General features: G+C 39.6%; 1 protein-coding gene across 7 annotated transcripts in view; it reads left to right on the forward strand.

Moving 5' to 3' along the window:
* The window catches only part of Prepl (prolyl endopeptidase like), a 35,919-nt gene that overhangs the window by 13,196 nt on the left and 5,637 nt on the right, over nt 1-17,086 (forward strand). For 6 of the 7 annotated variants that reach the window (XM_023566366.2, XM_013155788.3, XM_013155787.3 and 3 more), the window contains 7 exons: nt 14-220; nt 1,418-1,553; nt 5,018-5,234; nt 5,790-5,975; nt 10,883-11,080; nt 13,905-14,080; nt 15,091-15,307. In XM_023566366.2, coding sequence (XP_023422134.1) covers nt 14-220; nt 1,418-1,553; nt 5,018-5,234; nt 5,790-5,975; nt 10,883-11,080; nt 13,905-14,080; nt 15,091-15,307 — 1,337 coding nt within the window. The remainder of the gene's footprint in view (nt 1-13; nt 221-1,417; nt 1,554-5,017; nt 5,235-5,789; nt 5,976-10,882; nt 11,081-13,904; nt 14,081-15,090; nt 15,308-17,086) is intronic. The other variant, XM_063229125.1, reaches the window with a different exon arrangement.

Here is a 17,086-nt window from a genome sequence, read left to right on the forward strand (position 1 = left end):
TTTTTTTATGCAGCAGACAATGATAATTACGAAGTGTTATTCAACTTGGAAGAACTTAAATTAGACCAGCCGTTTATTGACTGTATCAGAGTTGCTCCAGATGAGAAATATGTGGCTGCCAAGATAAGAACTGATGATTCTGAAGCATCTACCTGTATAGTTGTGAAGCTTAGTGATCAGCCTGTAATGGAAGCTTCTTTCCCGAATGTGTCCAGTTTTGGTAAGCCACCAGCCAAAGTAGTCTTTTCTGCTGAAAAGTAACAGTGAAAGAACTGTCCACACTTTGGAAGAACTGTCCACACTTTGGAATAGTTTAGGGTGGGGCTGTTTGTTTGTTGTCTGTCCCTGAGAGTGAAGGAGAAGGTGAGGCTGATCCATTTCTCCCCAGGGACTCCGTATCACCCTACGTGCCTCTGACTCAGTAGATGTTCCCTTTATGTATCTGAATGATTTTCAAGTAATGCTCATGCTTTTAAAAAAGTTAATAATCAGTGTCCTCATTGTAGTGCATTTTGATGTATTAGTAATTTGCCAATATATTACATGGAATAAATATTTGCTCATAAATTGCATCTTAATTTTTGTCAATTTTAAGCTTTGATATGTCTCATTTTAATTTCACATTATACATAGAGCCATTATAGCAGATTGCTTCAAGTCCCTACTGAGGAAATTTGGAGTGTGATCAACTTACTTAGTTTTCACTGGAAGCTGTGAAAAATAGAACCAACTTTAAATTTTGTCATTGAGTCATATCTATGCTCATACTTGTGCTGCCCTTGCATTGTCTCCATTGCTTAACTAAATGTTTTTGCAATTTGTTGACATTATACCCTATCTAATAGATTCTAAGAAACATTTTGTACATAATAGCCTCTAAAATTAGGATGCAGATTATACAGTGTTGACTTAACAATCATTGTCAGCTACGTGGAATTCAGGATGTAATTGTGTGAAAACTTCCTTTGACAGGTTCTAGTGAAATCAAGAACCACCATTAAAATGTATTTGGTAGGTGAAGGTATTCTATGGCCTGAAAGCAGACAAAAAAGTTTGAGACAGGAGAGAAAGTGATTCAGTACTTCTCCAGGCTAATGTTACAAGTTGTAGGTTTAAATGTAATTCATCTCCTGGAAGCAAATGTGACTTTACCAATGTCTTTCCTAAATATTACTTAAGTAGCCTGAGATGAACTTCTTGAAAAGGTGGACCTGATGCGGTAGTGGTTTACTGTCTGGAAGGCTCTGACTTAATATATAGCACAGGTTGGCTACAGCCAAATCTATGCCATATTTACATTCCCAGAGGCAAAGTTGCATATCTGGCACTCAAAATTAGAATGTCCTGTGCCCTTTTTTTTTTTTTTTTAACTGTAAGTATGTGGCTGTATCTAATTCTTTTTATCACTTTCTTGCAGAATGGTTAAAGGATGAAGAAGATGAAGATGTTTTATTCTACACCTTCCAGAGGAACCTTCGCTGTCATGATGTATATCGGGCCACTTTTGGGGATAACAAACGTAATGAACGTTTTTACACTGAAAAAGATCCTAGGTACTAAGATAATTCAATCAAGCCAGTTTCCTAGAACATTTCTCCAATTTTGAAAAGGGCTGATATTGGTTGTCTTGACATTTTGGTCTTGTTAAGAACCAAGTATTGTAAGGTTAAGGTGATCATCTTTTATTAGTTGCTTATGTTCCAAATTTGAGTCTCTTTATATTCAAACCCACATATATCACCAGCCTGCAGATGCTGAGTTACCAGCATTCTCTCTGGACCGTGACACAGGAGAGGCGCTGTTAATTAAACATGAAATAGGGTTGCCACACAGCAGTTCCAAGTCTCTTGTAAGTCATAACCAGAATACCATGGTATCAGTTGCACCAATTTAATGTAGGTTATGTAAATTTTGAATTACTTTTCTTTCAGCCGTGATATCCATTGATCTTTAAACTTTATTTCCCCTAGTACTGTGGTGAATTTTTTCCTAAAACAACTACTTTCTGATTCCATACAATCTCCAGGACTCATGCTCGTATTAACACTTAATGAGGTTTGGAAGGAAATGATAATAAATTTATCTATCAAAATTCCTTGACTATTACCCAAATATATTTTTCCAAATGACTAGTGAAAAATTTTGCCTTATTGTCAAGGTCTTAACCACTGCATATTTATTTAACAGTATAGTTTAGATAGTGTCTGAATACATTTTGTAGGAAAAACAAAGGGAATTTAACTCCAAATCTCTGATAGTGAAGTTGGTAGCCTAAACAAGAAAACTAACCCTTCATGTCATAGAAAAGTTTAGAGAGACCTTAAAATCTTGTACAATCCAGTTTTTAGTAAGAAGTGAAGTTAGGGGAAATTACATTATGACATTATTCCAACCCATAGAACTAATTCATGCTTTCAAACTTGACTATAATTACCTTTTATCTGCCCCTGTTAACCCGTTGTGGCTGATTTTGAAAAAGTTAAAGTTAGAAATATGGCCAGAATGAACCTCAGCCAATCAAGTTCTTAATCATGTTTGTTTCCCATAGTTGAGTAGTTTTGGTTGTTCACAAATAGTTGTTCTTTTTTATTTGATGCTAGAGTGTCTTCAAAACTCAAAATTCAGGGTACTGATATATTCTTAGAGCTGGACAGGTATATTTCGAATATTAATATTTCTATTTTCAAATATTTCCAGGGTCATATAATTGACGCATTCTGAAGAGAGCAGTATGCACATTTCTAAAGGGAAAGAGCTAGATATAATCAAGACTTGCTGATCACTGTACAATTGCCAAAGTGGTGCTGTCAGCAGATACACAAACCAGGGCTAAATTAGGAAGGTGTAGGATCTGGGCTGGTCTCTGCACCCTCTGCCAAAGATCCCAGGGGAGCAGGCCCCAGGGAACTTTGAATGTATTAAGTTGCACCCAAATTGATATATTTGAAAGTGCAAGAAGAATTTTGGAGGTATATCCGTAACATTTTAAAAACTTAATGTTTCTAAAATACTGAAGTCCAGACACTTTAAAGATTTATCAGAATTATACAGCCGGTCATTAGCAAAACATGCACCTTTTAACTCTTCATCCACAACTCTTCCTTTGGAGTAGAACCTAAATCTTTGGGTAAGACAGAGAATTACCTGGAATGACCCTTTCTACTCTGACCAGCAAAGGGTTCTAGTCTTACTTCCTCCTCAGATTGGTTGTACAGTTGGTCTTGGACAGGCCATTTCTTGTTCTGTTTCTATATATGATGCTACTATACTTATGGTGCTTAAAGATTGGATAATCTTATAGTGATTATAGATGCCTTACAGGATGTATTTCTTGGCCTTAAGACTCACACTTTTTGAGTGTACTTCTCTTTAAATATATTTATGCAAATGAAAAATCCATGCAGATCATTTTGAATTCAACATCTACATATTCAAGTAATACTACCAACTGAGAGATTGAAGTTTGCTACCCATGCAAGTATAATACCAGTAACCAGAACAATTAAGAAAAGAGTCATTGCCAGGCGTGGTGGCACATGCTTGTAATCCTAACACTCAGGAGGCTGGGACAAGAGAATCACCATGAGTTCAAGGCCAGCCTGGGCTACCTAGTGAGTTTGAGGCCAGCATGTTTACAGACTCTCTTCAAAAATAAATAAATAAATATTCAAATCAAATCATTTAAAAAGACATGGGTCATTGATATAAATTAATGAAGACAGTCTGCAACTACTAAACAATCTTTACCTTTGCCTCTTCATTAATACGCATGATGCCAGGCCCATCTTACCGCAGTTTTTATCAGAGCTTTCTCATTAAGTAAATGGTGCCCTTCAGTTTCTGTGCTTCAGGCTAAAACCCCTAATCTAATAAGAAATTTCGAGCACTTTGTAACCATTGAGTTCCTTGCAATATGTAGAAAAAGTTATATATTACTACAAAATTATAAATTAAAACCAGCTGAAAAATGTGTTGTGCTAGGTGAAAAAGTTGAACATATGAGTTCAGCATATGTTGACTACGTATCAGGAAAAAAGAATGCATCTTTTAAAAAAAATACCCAAAAGATTAAATAGAGTTTTCCTACTTTTCTAATCTTTTATAATACTACTTTTTTTTAATGATTGGGAAAGTAACTTTAATTTAAAAAACAAATGTCAAGCCAGGCAGAGTGGCACATACCCTTAATCTCAGCATTCTGGGAGACAGAGGCAGGAGAATTCCAATTCAAGCCAAGCCTGGGCCACTTAGGGATGACATGTCTCAAAAAAATAATTAAAAAGAGTTACAGATGTGGCATAGTGGAAAGATCAGGTTCAGTCTCCAGAAGCAGAAATAAATAAGTATCAGTAGATGTAAATGGAAAAACGAATTGGGCTCTACTTCTTTATATTCCCTGTCTTTCTAAGAAATATTTTACTCCAAAATCACTTAGGTTCTTACTTCCTCATAACTGTGTATCTCCCAAGTAATTTCTCTTGATTCACCATCACAGAACAAATAAAAAGGGTAAAATTGTTAAAGAGTTCTTAGGGGACTTTCCCTATGAGAGTCACATATTAAAGCATATGATGCTACAAACAGTAGACTAACACAAATTGATCAACAAATAATAGAGACTACAATATGTAACTCTGAAACAGACTTTCACACCAATGAAGAGGAAGATGGACGAATCAGTACCCAGATTGGTGGTGGAGAAAACATGGCATTTATGTTGGTAGTGGTCACATCTACTGCTGGATATATTAGTAATAGTCTTACAGTTCTTTAGTTTCTTTGAAAAAAAATTTGAGACACGACTTGAGAAAAAAGTAATTCCAAAGGCTTTTTGGATAGAGAATGAGAAAAATAATAGCCAATTGAGAATGTGGAAGCAGTGTTCACTAAGGAATTTTTTTTAATTTTCTGACTGCATTACAAATTAACATGTATTTCACCTCTGAAATATTGTGATTAATGAAGAAGCATACGTTTAAAATGTATTGAACTCTCCTGTCTGTCTTTCTCTCTCTAGCTTTTTTGTTTTCCTTTATCTTACAAAAGACAGTCGTTTCCTCACCATGAATATTATGAGCAAGATCACTTCTGAAGTGTGGTTGATAGATGGCTCAAACCCTTGGGACCCCCCAGTCCTTATTCAGAAGCGAATCCATGGGGTCCTGTACTATGTTGAACACAGAGATGATGAATTATACATTCTCACTAATGTTGGCGAGCCTACAGAATTCAAGGTAATTCTGGATTCTGCTTGTCTCCATTTGTCCTGTGAAAAGGTGTCACACTGCCCTCAACAGCAGCTCTTGCTCCTAAGATGTAACTGTTCGGTAGGTTTTGTTGAAGTATAGAAATTGTTGCTGCCTTCCTGTCCATTACCAATCCCAGTTCTCTCTCCTTGGACCTAATGCCTCTGAATGCTTTACTTTGTGCCTTCAAGATTAGTAAGTGACACGTGTTCTATCCCAATTAGGTTATCAGAGCCAATCTTAGCAACTTATTGGAGCAAACTTACAAACATAATTTTGTGAGGTAGTAGTTTTTATTTATTTCTACTGGATCCACAGATGACTATCATTGCCCTTCCTCAAATGTCCCCTCTTTGGCTGACCACTAAGCACTGGGCCATACTGTCTCACAGCCAGCAGGCTAACCTCATCTTACATGGTGATGTTCACTCTTCTTCACTGATTCCGTCTCATGGTGGTTTCCTCTACCACTGGTTGTCAGTGGTTTCCTCTCCGCATGCTGCCTTTGTGTCTTATAATCTACTGTATTTTTGTTCCTTACAGCTAATGAGAACAGCAGCTGATACCCCTGCAATTATGAACTGGGATTTATTTTTCACCATGAAGAGAAATACCAAAGTTGTAGACATGGACATGTTTAAGGATCACTGTGTTCTCTTCCTGAAGCACAGCAATCTGCTTTATGTTAATGTGATTGGGCTGGCTGATGACTCAGTTCGATCTCTAAAGGTATGTGTGATTTTCAAAAGACAGTATTGTTAAAGTGTGTCATAGTTTAGCTTAACATAAAATCGAAGTTTGAATCTTCTGTACTTAAAAATCTTATGTACCTTACATGGAATTTAGCCTACTGACTCCTAGGTTTAAGAGATTTATTTTAGAATTTCTTGGCGGACTCAGCAAGCAGCTAGACTTCAGAAACAGGTGCCATTCCATTTGTCTCTGTCCCCACCACACTGCTTTAGGCATTGCCATAACTCAGACCAGCTCTGCATCTAGTGCTTGGCTACTGACTGCTGTTCCCGTCTCCCGTCTCCTGGTCGCAGTTAGGCAGCCTTGTGTCCACTGTGTCTCTGCCACAGCAAACTGGTATTCACACTGTCTTCCCTTTGTTCTTACTCCAGAGGGGTAGACTTGAGTTTCTTTGATTATGGGGGTAGCAGTGGTCGTCACAGGAGATGGGTAACAATAACATGTCTGCCTGGCAGGCTATTCAACACTGCCTGTGGCTACCAGGTAAGATAATCTGCATTCACATAATGAATGGCAGCCTGATGGCCCATCTTTGAAGCAGCACTAACAAGAGGACAGGCACAGAAGAAAAAAGAGGAAAGTGCCCTCATTTTTCTGGATACGGAAAGTTCAGACTGCGTGTGCCTCCTTACCCCAGTACTGTTACAAGTCCTGAAAGACCGCATCCGTAGTCAGTTTGGTGGGTGCTCAAAAAGTGGCATCAAAACCAGTAGCCTGTGAGGCACAAAGAAGAGGCAGAAATTTCTAGAAAGCCTTTGTAGAATAAGTTGGATCATAAATAAGATAGGTAAGGTTTTACAAGTGAGAAGGGACACTGTATTTAGGGAGAAAAGATCAATAACTGAATCTGTGAGCTAGAGAAGTTCAAAAACTATTTGGAAAACAATTTTGTTTCACTGGAGCATTTTGGGGGTATAAAGCTATGTCAATGTTTTTTGACTCTCACTGTGAGGAATTTATGTATAAATCATGAAGAAGGAACATCGGAAGTTTTGAGAAGAAGAAGAATTTGAGGGTGAAGCTACACCATGAGGTTCTCAGGGATGTAAGGCTGGAATGAAGCAGAGGGCATAAGGGGCAGGGTGGTAGTGCTGAGACTGTTATATTGATACAGGAAAAATACAGCTCCCAGCTGCTAGGTGTGAGTACTGTATAACCACTTAGCTAATATTGATCCAATAGGGAAATGAATCATATAATAGGAGTCCATGGGAAGAGCAAAGACATTTTGATCCAGGGATGGGTCCTGATGCTCCGGTCACCCACCTGGTGACTGATGCCTAGCTGGACTTCCTGGGCCAGCTGGTGCTAATTACAGTATAATTCCAGGTTACTCCTTATCTTTTAGGGAGGCTTGTGGGCCTGGACATTGCATCTTTACCTTGAGGCCTGGCCCTCAGATGCACCTCCAGCCACCATCCTAAGGTTTTTATTTATTCTGATAACTTACCGAGGGCCCAGTCCCTCTCTGAATATATATACTTTTTTATGTCTCAGTTACATGTAATAATACTAAGGGAGGCCTACATGAAAACTAAGAGAGACCTAAAACAATTGAAGCTCCCTACAATAAAATTATGGACCATAATACCCAGATTCTTAGAAGACTATAGACATATCCTAAAAAGATGATTATTGATTATAGAAATTTTCTTACTCTCTTTGTCTGCTGGGTTCAGGATGTTTCTTTTTGCTTGCTAATCTACCACAAAATTCAGGTATCTAATGATGTATTTACTATAACAAAATCCTCTCAAGAAATTAGGAATGCCAGGCATGGTGGCACATGCCTGGAATCCCAGCACTTAGGAGGCTGAAGCGGGAGGATTGCTGTGAGTTCAAGACCAGCCTGGGCTACAAAGTGAGCTCAAGGCCAGCCTGAACCGTGTAGTGAAACCCTGTCCCAAAAAGACAAAAAAAAAAAAAAAAGAAAGAAAGAAAGAAAATTAGAATATCATGTCAAATTTACCACTACTATAATGGTTGGCTTCTATGTAAATACAGTCTTTCATATTTTTTGTGGTTTTTTTGTTTGTTTGTTTGTTTTGTTTTTTTGAGACAGTCTCACTATGCAGTTCAAGCTAGCATTGAACTCATCTTGTAAGCCCAGGCTGGCCTCGAACTCAGCAGTCCTCCTGCCTCAACCTCCCAGGTGCTGAGATTATAGGCGGGCACCACCACACCTGGCAACCTTTTATATTTTTGTTGAATATTTCTGGTTGTTTTGGGGTTTTTTTGAGATTTTACATTTATTAACGGTACTAACCATAAGATTAATGGCAGGAAGAAAAATACTCTCTACAGAGTCAGTGTGGGCCAGTTAAGTAGGAAAAGAAATAGAATAGTATATTCTATAGAGCACAGAGCAGGCTGGTGATAAGGCACATAGCTAAGTATTTGTTTTTAAAATACTCCTTGGAGGTAGGAGGATTGTTGTGAGTTTGAGACCAGCCTGGACTACAAAGTGAGTTCAAGGCCAGCTCGAACTTGCATAGCGAGATCCTGTCTCAAAAAAATAAAATATTTCTTGGATATATATCAATTTAAAAAATAAAAGACTTCTTAGGCTAGAGGTATAGTGCTAGCCTCACATGCATGAGGCCATAGGTTCAATTTCCAGCATCTCAAGAAAATAAACCAAAAGGCCAGGAATTTAGCTCAGTGGCACAAGTGCTTGCCTGGCAAGTGCAGGGTTGTGAGTTCAATCCCTGGTACCAAAAAGAAAAAAGAACAATAAAAAGAAAAAGTATATTTTCTTTAATTTTTGTTGTTTTAACTTCTATTAAAAAGCATGTATTTCCTGCCTCTTCTTTCCTGACCCTTCCCATACCTATTATGCCTTACATAATGTTGTTAGGGCATCATTAAATGGAATTAGATAGTATATTATACACTGAGCATCACTTAAAGAGAAATTAAACCCATTTTATAAAAATGTGTTGCACTGATTAATAACCACAGACAGTGCTGTATTCGAAGGAACAAAATCTTTAACCGTTATAAAGTAATTTTGCATGTAAGTCTCCACCTACTCAGCACTTGACTAGAAGATTTTTTAAAATTCAGTCTCAGCAATGGAAATGTAAAACTCTTCCTTTTCTTGCTTCTTGTCCTCAGTAGTATCATCATCATCCTCAGTATTATCATCAGTATTTCTGGTAGTATTTTCCCCATCAAAAGATGTTATGTAATTGGTTGATACTAATTATAGGCAACTTGGTGTTTCGTTTACTTTATGCTTGACATCTGTTTTATTTGAAAGAGGCATCAATATGCACTGGCTCATTTTCTTTCAACTTGTTATGTCCTAATCATTCTTTCCATAAAGTCCTGTAGTTTGCTGGTAGAATGCTAACGCCAAACCTGTTTCTGAGGTATGTCTGCCTCAGATATCAGGTATCTGAGGAATGTCTGCCTATCCAGCCAGCTTATTTTTTTTCCAGCCAGCTTATTTTTGATGCATTAGTAAATCTACAAATGCTCTGTAGGTTTATCTCAGTAGGAGGTGTGTTACACAATATCCGTGAGATAGTTAATGCTTACTTCTGCATCAGCTGGACAAACTAAAAAGTTCCACAGCCTTGTGATATTTTTGCTGTGAATAAAACTTCAGTCTTGGTGTCATTCATTTCAGGAAAACGGGCCCAGAAGACTTTGACTTACTGGAGCCAGCTGACCTAAAGCTAAGACAGCTTACTACGTGGGTCACACAGAAACTGTCCTAAAGCCTCTCCCTTTAAAGACAGAAACCCTTTTTGCTTGTTTCTTGAGCTAAGGAACCTTGTAGCTTCACCCTGGCATCTGGTTACCAGGTTTAAAATGATTCTCTGTCTGAGAATGAGTTAAGAACTCAGAGTGACCTTGCAAATGGGTCTCCTTATTAGTGTTTGGCAAAAATAGATTCTTCAGTTTAATTAGAAGAATTTGCCTGCTCAACAGGCACTCTGGCTGCTGTGGCTGCAGGGTACATAGTGTGCTCTGTGCGCGCACACACCACCTCCCCGTTTCCAGTACTGCCTCTGGTGATGTCGCTGTGCCGAGACCTCTGATATTCTAAGGAATTTTCCCTTTCCACCATTACTCAGGAAAAGAAAGGCAATTTTCTTTTAATGTTCTGCTTCTTGGTACCTCGTCTAACACTCTGTCAACCTGCTTACCAGAGTTCTTTAAAAGGTGTAAGCATGATGTTAGTGGAAGGCTTGAAGCTGGACCCTGCTGCTCCAAGAGAATAAATTTTGATTCCTTTCCTTTTTTCGTAAAGTTAAGAATCTCAGGCATAATAGCTGCAAGTCTCTCAGAGTAGATGTGTCTGGAAAGGTTTTGTTCTGCACAATAGTTAGCCTGGAAGCTAAAGTTAGAAACAAATTGTAAATGCTTTCGTGCTGCTGAGCCCATTTGTAGCCCTGGAATAATAACTGTCATCACTAGGCTGTGCAGGCAGCAGGCTAAGGACTGGTGGGCAAATTATTCAAAATACACACATGGGAGGGACATTATGTTCTGTGAGAACAGAGATCATGGAGCTGTCGCTGAGTTTAGGAATTACTATTTCATTTGCTGTTATTCTTAACCATTTTATTATTTTATTATCCAGATGTATACCCAGAATAAGCTTATGTTAAAGGAGATTTTATGTAAATCTGGAATTCTGATAAACCTTTTTTCTATAATGTTTCCTTAATGGTCATGAATGTAGTTTTGTTTCTTACTTGAAAGACACTTTTTATGATGGTGTAATCCTTAAACGGTACATCATCAATCGATAGAAAGTACACCAGATGTCCATATCATTTTGTTTTGAGCCACCTTCAAAATCTTAATTGATGATAATTTAGTTGTGTGTAGATAAAGAACGAAAATATGTATTCTTTTTTTTTTTTTAGCTCCCTCCTTGGGCCTGTGGATTCATAATGGATTCAAATTCTGACCCGAAGAACTGCCCCTTTCAACTTTGCTCTCCAATACGACCCCCAAAATATTACACATACAAGTTTGCAGAAGGCAAGCTGTTTGAGGAAACTGGACATGAAGACCCGATCACAAAGACAAGTCGGGTTTTACGTCTAGAAGCCAAAAGCAAAGTAAGTCTCTGGATGTCTATTTCAGCTCCCCTTTACTGAGCACCTGCTGAGCCAGGTACTGTACAGCTGCTGCGATTGCATCCGAACCACCTTCCAAAACAGATCTCTTCCATCACAGTATAAGATGCAAATGATCTGAGAGAGTGCACAGGTTTTTGTTTAACATTATTATTCAGATGTTTACTTTAACATGGATTAGAAAACTTACAGGTAGCACATCAAGCCCTTTATTTTACACATTGTTTATGTGTGAATTATAAAAGCTAAATAAAAATAGTCAATGTGATGCATTTATGGCAAAAACTGTGAAGGTCCATTACGCCCCTGACCAGAGTGAACTAGACTAACACAGTCCCTGCCCTCGTGGGACTTATGTCCAGCAGGGAAGATGCCAGAAGCTGAAGAAGTAATTACTAACGTCCTGCTGGATGCACAAGAAAACACACTGATTGCTGTGGACACATGACAGAGGGACTTTGCCTGGTCTAGACGGATGAGGGATGCCTTCTCTGAGGAAGCACTGCTTCGGATAGGACCTCAAGGATGACTCAGAGTTCACTGCAAAAGGAAAATGTTTTCCTGTGTCGTACAGAGGCTCTGAATTTGGGTAGAAGTGATACAGTTTAAAAATGTAAAGGATGCCAGTGAGACCAAAGCATAAAAGGGAGAGAAAGATTCGTAGAGATAATGAAGAGTGACAAATAAGAGAAGATACCCATATACCAGGCATACTAAATGTGTACTAGTAGAGAACAAACTGTAGCCTTGATTAAAGGAATTTTTATACCTTAGCATATCATATATCTAATAATTCCACATGTTCTAGCAAAGAATAACACAAGCTATTTTTCCTTACAAAATTTTTATTTTATTCACTGATTTTCTCTTCATATTTTTAAGCAAATATTAATACTGTTTTTATATTTCAAAGGAGTACATGCTATTGCAAGTACATACTTGCAAAATACAGAATGTGTGATATTTAAATTAGCTTCATCTCCTAGAAAAAAATTATTGTTAACCATTCACTCATCATTTTCCAGATATTGTTGTTATAAAAATGTGTACTTTTTAATTTTACAAACATAGGCTTATACCAGTGTGCCCAAATGTTGTGATTATCGTACCACAAAGAAAGAACGAACGAAGTAGCGCTTGGACAGCCCAGGGCCTCCTGGCAGCAGGGTAGAAGCGGAGCCCCGTGGCCGCTATTGCTCCCACAGGCTTTCAGTGCTGCTGGGGCTCTGAGGTCCGGCCCATCACAGGACCAGCAGTCGCCTCTACCTCTTCCTCTTCAACCAGCAGGATTTTCAGGTTATATAATGTGAGGTTGGGAAGAGATGAGATGACAGGTCCAAGACTGTCTTACAGACGTGAGTTTATATTGAGCTTTATAAAAATAAATCTTACAGAACAGTGAAAATTTGCTTTCATCATCATAAGAAGCTGGGTATGATGAGGAATGAAAGGAAAGTTTCTTTCAACTAGCTAACACTTGGGTGTGTCATTTTGTTGCCCCAAAATGAAGCTGTAAAAATGGAAACATTAGGGTGCTTTGGTTACATTAGTTTGTATGTAAACTAGTGCTATTTTTTTTTTTTGTTTTGTCTTTAATTTATTTAAGCAAAGACCCAATTTCACGTTGAGCATGGTGATGCACGCCTGTAATCCCAGCACCTGAGAGTCTGAGGCAAGTGGATAACTGAGTTCGAGGCCAGCCTGAGCTGCATTAGTGAAACCTTGTCCCAAAAACAGACAGACAAAAAGAAGCAACTTCACCCTTTTTCTATGAAAGGAAAAATCAGAGTTCTCTTACCTGCATTTTTTTGTTAGGGTATCATGTTTCAGTCAGCTGGAATTAATGCGTTTCAGCTACCGGGGTGAATACTGAGACTTAAAGGCAATTTAAGTGTTAAACTTTATGAAATGCATTTGAACCACTTTAAAATTTTTTAAATAAAATTAAGTAGGCTTGGGGGCTGGGGATTTAGCTCAGCGGCAATAAGCGCCTGCCTTGCAAGCAGGCAGTCGTGAGTTCAATCCCTGGTACCAATAAAAATGAAAAAGACCAAAAAAAAAAAAAAAAATTAAGGAGGCTTTGGGTTTCACGTCCTAATGGTTGAGAATTGTGACTTAGAACAAAGAACACTGTGCTAATAAAATTTCTTATATACAGTGATGGGAAATGTCAATATCTTGCCCTAGACTTAGGAGAAATTCTGTGCTAGGATTTCTGTTTCCAGCATTGGTAGGTATTTCATCTTAACCTGAAAGAAAAAAAGTGCAGTAACACTGAGTAATAGTTTTTGTTTTGTTTTGTTTTGCTTGTTTTTGAGACAGGGTCTCACTTTGTAGTTCAGGCTGGACTTGAACTGTGGAGCCCAGGCAGGCCTCAAACTCAATACAGTCCTCCTGCCTCGCCTCCCGGGTGCTGGGATTGCAGACGTGTAAAGAAGTCTTTTTAAATCGCTTGACTGTTGTGAAGGGCCATGGTTAATGAAACATTTTCATGTCAGTCTTGCCACTCTTTTCTGGTTGATACTGAGGGGGTCAGCAAGGGAGCTGAAACCTAGAACAGTGGTGTGTATTTGGAGACCATAACTCTAATTTTCTTTGTACTGGGAATCGAGCTCAGGACCTTTCACTTGCCAGGCAGCGCTTATGCTGCTGAGCTGTGTCTCCAGCCCAGTAACTCTGTTGTCTTAAATAAAGTTCACATATAACATCAAGAAGTACAGTGTAGCGGGCAAAGTACATTTCTGTGTGTTTTAAATTACAGGTAAAAATGTCTTTAAAGACTCTTTACATGATCATTCATTTCCAGGATGGGAAATTAGTACCAATGACTGTTTTTCACAAAACGGACTCCGAAGACTTGCAGAAAAAACCTCTCTTGGTCCACGTGTACGGCGCTTACGGGATGGACCTGAAAATGAACTTCAGGCCTGAGAGGCGGGTCCTGGTGGACGACGGCTGGATACTAGCCTACTGCCACGTTAGGTGAGTGGGCACCTTTGACCTGGCACAGGAGGCAGAGACCCAGGACACTCATCCATTCGGGGAGCACAAGCCCATTTGCTCATTTGTATTGTTGGATTTCTATGTTCCTAAGTCTGTGCCGGTGGAATTTGATACTAACAGATAAGTTGATTCCGACAGCAAAAGGAAGGACTTTTAGGATTTTTAAATGTATCAGTCGCTGTACTTCGTTAGATTACTATTTCCATTGATTTCTCCTTAGTTTTTTCTTAAGAAACCTCTTATGATGCACTCCTTTTTTCCAGTCTAACTTCCATTTTATTTTGTTTTCTCCTTAAAATCCTCCTCCACCTCCCTGTCTCTAGAATAAAGTCTGACCTCCTCAGCTAGGACTCCTCATGATCTGGCATAGCTCTGTGGTGGCATCTGTTACCACGCCCTTGCAGACGACATGCTGCTCCATCCTTGCCCTGGCCCGAGCTGGGTCTTAGCTGACTGACCATCCTTCCCCTTGCCCATCAGGAAATGGGTATTCTTCCTCACGGCTCCCCTCCCCTCATCTCCATAAGCATCAGCGCTCCTGACTCGTCCACACCGTATCCTCCACAAGTGCGTGTCTTTGCCTCTGAATAACCTCATGAGCACTTGCATAAGAGCAGCAACCACAGTACTTGTAACGTTTTTTCTCTCATAAAACTGTGGTCTTTTCTATGACAGTTTTTGCTCATTGTAGTTTTAGGGGCTCCACAGTCCCCAATAAATAGTGCACAGGCACTCAAACTATACTTGCTGAGTTACTTTTTGATTGTCTACGTCAAGGGTTGGCAAACTTCTTTTTCTGAAGAACTCGATAATAAACATTTTAAGCTTTATCGTGTATACTCCTTCTTGTGTTTCCCTAGCCATTAAAACTAGGAAAACAATTTTTGGCTTGAGGACATACGAAAACAAGCCACCAGGTATGTTTTGTTTGCCTTCCTACATCCTTATCACTTTTTACCCACTAAAACTTCTTTGCCCTTTAATTTCAGGGGAGGTGGTGAGTTAGGCCTCCAGTGGCACGCCGATGGCCGCCTAACTAAAAAGCTCAATGGCCTTGCCGACTTAGAGGCTTGCATTCAGACGCTTCATGGCCAGGGCTTTTCTCAGCCAAGTCTAACAACCCTGACCGCTTTCAGTGCTGGAGGGGTGCTTGTGGGAGCACTGTGTAACTCCAGTCCAGAGCTCCTGAGAGCTGTGACCTTGGAGGTGAGTATGCTCTGTCTCCTCTTTACAGAATGGGCAGGCGTGGAGCCCTCGGCTGCACTAAAAAAAAGTGTTACAGTTTTACTACAGCATAAGACTACAACAAGGCTTTTAAGTTTAAGTGCAGAATCATAGCTCTAGAACTTGTAAAACTATTGTAGTTTTACTACCTACATTTGCTTATTATTCTCTGACGGTCTTCTTTACTAACTTTTAAGGATTTCCACCAGGAGATTAATATTTATTCCCCCTGAGCACTCTGTGTTTGTCAGAGCATTGAGAAGTGATGGAAGGAGATAAAGTCTGGCGACCCCACAGTCACAGGACTGGGTGGAACATGCTGTGGTCAGCAGTGCGTCACCTCCTCGGGCTCCTCGCCAGTTTGACAGTCCAGTTGCTCATCAGCTTTTAGTCCTGGATTTTGGGTTTTGTTTTTTTTAAGATACTGCAGTTTTAATGGTCTCTTGGATATAGTTTTCCTGTATTTTAATTGAAAAATGTCTCATTCTCAAATTACCCTGCAGTGTTTTCTTGTAGTTCTCCAAAACCGTGAAGCTGCGTCATCCCAGTTGGTTTCGCCTCTTGGCACTCTCCTGCTTCCTGTTTATGTAGTTGGGGAAATAATGACTGGGATGGGAGAGAGTAAATTGTTTTGTTTTGTTTCTTGAGGGTAAGGAGTACACACTGTGAGCTTGTAATACGTAAATAAATGTTAAATATCTCTAATCTGAAGATGTACTTTTAAAAATGGAAAACTGGTCAGGAAAGACACCTATCCACAGAGGTGGTAGTAGACTCATTTACAATGTAAAGGAAATGGAACACTAACCTTGACTTTCCTCGCTAGAAAGGAAATTATCAGAAGTGTATGTGTAAGGTATTAGGTAAAAGTGGTTGCCTTCAGAACCAGAGTCAGAGGCTGCACAGCCAGGAACAGAAACGGCCCACAAAGCCCCCGCTGCTGCTCTGCAGGGCACACATGGCCGCTCCTCAGCACTGCACCTGCATAGTGGCTTTGTCACGCTGTCCCCTGCATGAGTTCCCCACTCAGTTTCCTTCAGTCACCAGCTCCTCACCCCACACATGGAGCCCCGATGTCGGCATGGAGACCTCAGCGGCGTAGCTACTCCTGAGCTGCAGAGAAGCTGAAAGAGACTGGTGTCTCGGTAGGGAAAGGCAGACTCCATTTGGTCAGACTGATTATCTCAGCTGCTGGGCAGCCAAAAAGGATTACAGAAGCCCACTGGAAAGCAGGTTCACAGTAACACCAGAGGAAGCTGAGGAGCATGTGATCTGAAGAACGCAAGGCTAAACCTAACGGCGGGCTGCTTTTGCTAAATGTTTCTAGGCTGGTGATGAGAGCCAGTGGATGGCTTTGTCTTCTTTTACCTTGGATATTCTCTAATTGTCTTCAAGAACATTCACTTTTAATATAAAATTTTAACTGGTGAAGTAGAATGTATGGGTTAGGGGGAGAACTTTTCACATTTAAAATATTTGTTGTAGTTGGGTTGTTTTTGACAGTAGGGAATGAATCCAGGGCCTCTGTACTGAGCTACCTCACCAGCGGTTTTTAACAACCAGATGTGGTGCACACATCTGTCATCCCAGCATTTATGAGACTGAGGCAAGAAGATTACAACAAGTTTGAGGCCAGACTGGGTTGCACAGTGGGTTCAGAGCCAGTCAGAACCGCATAGCAAGACCGTGTCTCAGCAAAACAAAAATGCATCATACACACATTCAAATTTTTATTTTGAGGCACGGTCTCAGTAACTTTCC

This window comes from Cavia porcellus, unplaced genomic scaffold (genome assembly GCF_034190915.1).
Source record: "Cavia porcellus strain 051 isolate PalLab524CR breed Dunkin Hartley unplaced genomic scaffold, mCavPor4.1 scaffold_1, whole genome shotgun sequence".
NCBI classification, from domain to species: Eukaryota; Metazoa; Chordata; class Mammalia; order Rodentia; family Caviidae; genus Cavia; species Cavia porcellus.